General features: G+C 39.9%; 1 protein-coding gene across 1 annotated transcript in view; it reads left to right on the forward strand.

Annotated features, from left to right (window-relative positions):
- SS18L2 (synovial sarcoma translocation gene on chromosome 18-like 2) overlaps positions 1-488 on the forward strand; it is a gene marked incomplete at its 5' end in the record, with an annotated part of 942 nt that extends 454 nt beyond the window's left edge. The window contains one exon of the mRNA XM_008936961.1: positions 401-488. Coding sequence (XP_008935209.1) covers positions 401-488 — 88 coding nt within the window. The remainder of the gene's footprint in view (positions 1-400) is intronic.
- Between the last annotated feature and the right edge of the window lie 2,141 nt (positions 489-2,629).

Consider the following 2,629-nt stretch of genomic DNA (forward strand, 5'->3'; position numbering starts at 1 on the left):
GGCTGGCAGCGGTCGCTGGTCCTGGGCGCCTGCCGGTCCTATTTCGTGGCCCTGTGGCTACCAGTCCGACGGCGGAGCTTTGTCATCTCCTGCCCCTGGGCTGCTTTGGTGCAGTTCTGCGTCTTTTCCGTGTTGATCACACAAAGACCTTGGTGTGCATGTTCACTGTCGAAGTTAGCAGCACAGACCTGGGTATGGAGTGCAGTTCAGTGCAGTATACTGGGCTCTCAAACATGAACGGGATATGGAGGCATTTGCCCCAGTTTATTACCATTTTCAGAGTTTCTGTTTCTTTCCCTTACAGCAGATATCGATCAGATTACAAAAGCAACTGTTAATGTGGGGCTAGTTTGCTAGAAAAGAACAAATTTCCCAGATACTATTTTTCTTCCTCTCCTAGGTACCAGCATATCCTGCATAGGAACCTCATTTATTTAGCTACAATTGCTGATGCGACCCCACTGAACACACAGAAGACAGTCGACTAACCCCGCACAGGAACAGTGATACTTCAAGATTCTGTATAAATAGTTTATAGAGTCCCACTTTGAGAGCTGAGGAGCTGTGAGCTTGAAAGGCAGGTAATAAGTCACGCATACTTTTATGTTAAGAACATGAATGTAGTTGTGGCTGTAGTATTACACTGGCCTTTTCCCATTGCTGTAAACAGGACTTACTTAAGTAAGTGTGATCGTTATCACACAACCTTTTTGCCCCTCTGAAAAACTCCATGTAGCATAGTTCTGAAAATAGCCCAGCTGTCAGGACAGCACTACCAGGGAATTCTGCAGTCTCACTGAAGAAGAGACTGTTTCATGACTGAGGTTGTATAATAGGTAACATCTCCTTGCCTCCAGCATCACCAAGTCGGTCATACATTGGCACATGTAAAAGCCACAGACTGTTTTCTAGCTTCTATCATAGGAATTGTGCTTAATAAACTAAATATGTTTTTTTGAAAATTGTGATATCTTCTGGACTAATGTAACATCTTAACAAAGGAGCAGCTCAGCTACTTGGGGAAACATTACCTTTTCTAGGAAAGATGGGATTGTTGTGTAACAGAGTGCAAAGGAGAGAAGGAGCCTTTATTTCCATGGGGGAAGGCTGTGTGGGCTGTGTGCTTGCCCCAGTTATGTCAAGGCTTTTCCTTTTTGCTTGAAATGCTCTGTACTGCAGACTGTAAACAAGTAAATTCTTGCATAATCAAAATGGATTCATCTGCTTTTCGGGTCACAGGGTTTATGGGCAGCTGTACTCTCGTGGCCTCTGACTCAGGAAGAGCAGAGCTTGCCTGTACTCCTCAGGGCATTTCAGGGGCATGATTAACATAAGCTGAAGTAGTGGCCTTGAGTTCAGGGAGGGCGTGGGGGTGGGACTCTGCGCTTGCTAAACATTTAAGTAACTTGGTTTTGGCAACATTCACCTGCACTGCTAGTTCATAGACACTGCTGAGGAGGTTTCTGTATCGTGTTCTTGAAAGCAGCCTGAAGGATGCTTCAAACTGTATGGACCATAAAGTTCATTTTTATACGATGAGTCAGTAAGTAGGCAGCTGACAATTTTCAAACTGTTAAATAATCCCATGTTAATGAAATAAGATCTCTGTTACAAACCAAGGTTACAGTTTAAGGTGCTGCTCGTTTTCAGCAAGGTGCATATTTTAAACAGGTATGACCTATTAAATGTATATCTTTAATAAAGCAAATAGTTTACTTTTACAGAAGCTTTAAAATACAAAATGTACAGTTCCAGTTCAGAAGCATTAGCTATTCACAAGAAGCACTGCAATAAGGGTAAGTTAACTAAGCACCAAACCCTTGCACTTGGCAGCGTAAGTGAAGTTTAATGGCAAGACTCATTTGCCAAGTGCAACAATTCTTAAAATTACCAGTGTTCAGAACAATGGGAAGCAAAGGACAGAGTAGCACCTACGTGGTCAAAATGCAGACAAACCTTCAAATGCTTTATGTAGGTCCAGAAACTTGCCAGCATTTGTAGTTATGAATAAACTGCAAAAACTATCGCAATCATTTTGGCACTTGTTAGAGAAAGTTCAAAATTAAGTGTTTTCATTAACTTCCATTTTGGTCTTAGTATGAATAACCAGTAAGTACAACCAAATTTAGGATATAATACGAGATCTAAATGACAAGATTTAGGAAACTCAAAACCATTCATTAAGTTAAATAACCACTAACATTTTCAGAGGGTTTTCAAAATTATAGTAGTACAGACCATTAACAATTTACAGACAGAAGCCACACTGATTGTGCAAAGCACATTACTGTAAAAAGTCTATGTACAGCAAACAAATCCTTGTAAACATGGTAAGTATGAAGTTTCAGAAAACATGGTGACAATATCATAAATACAGGCAACATTGGCATCCTCAAACAGCACAAAAGGTAAATCTGGGCCTGCAAAGATAGCCCGTCACCATACAAACAAAAAAGGTGGATGGGCTTTCAATACCCAAATGTTTAATAGTTTTAGTGTTGTGTATACATTTTATTTATATATATAATGTATTTATTTTTTTTTTTGGTATCTTTAGATATAGATGTACTTAGTTTGTAAAAATGAAAACAGATGTGCTTTATCGTCATTGAAAAATTATGTAGTTAGA

Source organism: Merops nubicus, unplaced genomic scaffold (assembly GCF_000691845.1).
Source record: "Merops nubicus isolate BGI_N331 unplaced genomic scaffold, ASM69184v1 scaffold8353, whole genome shotgun sequence".
NCBI lineage: Eukaryota > Metazoa > Chordata > Aves > Coraciiformes > Meropidae > Merops > Merops nubicus.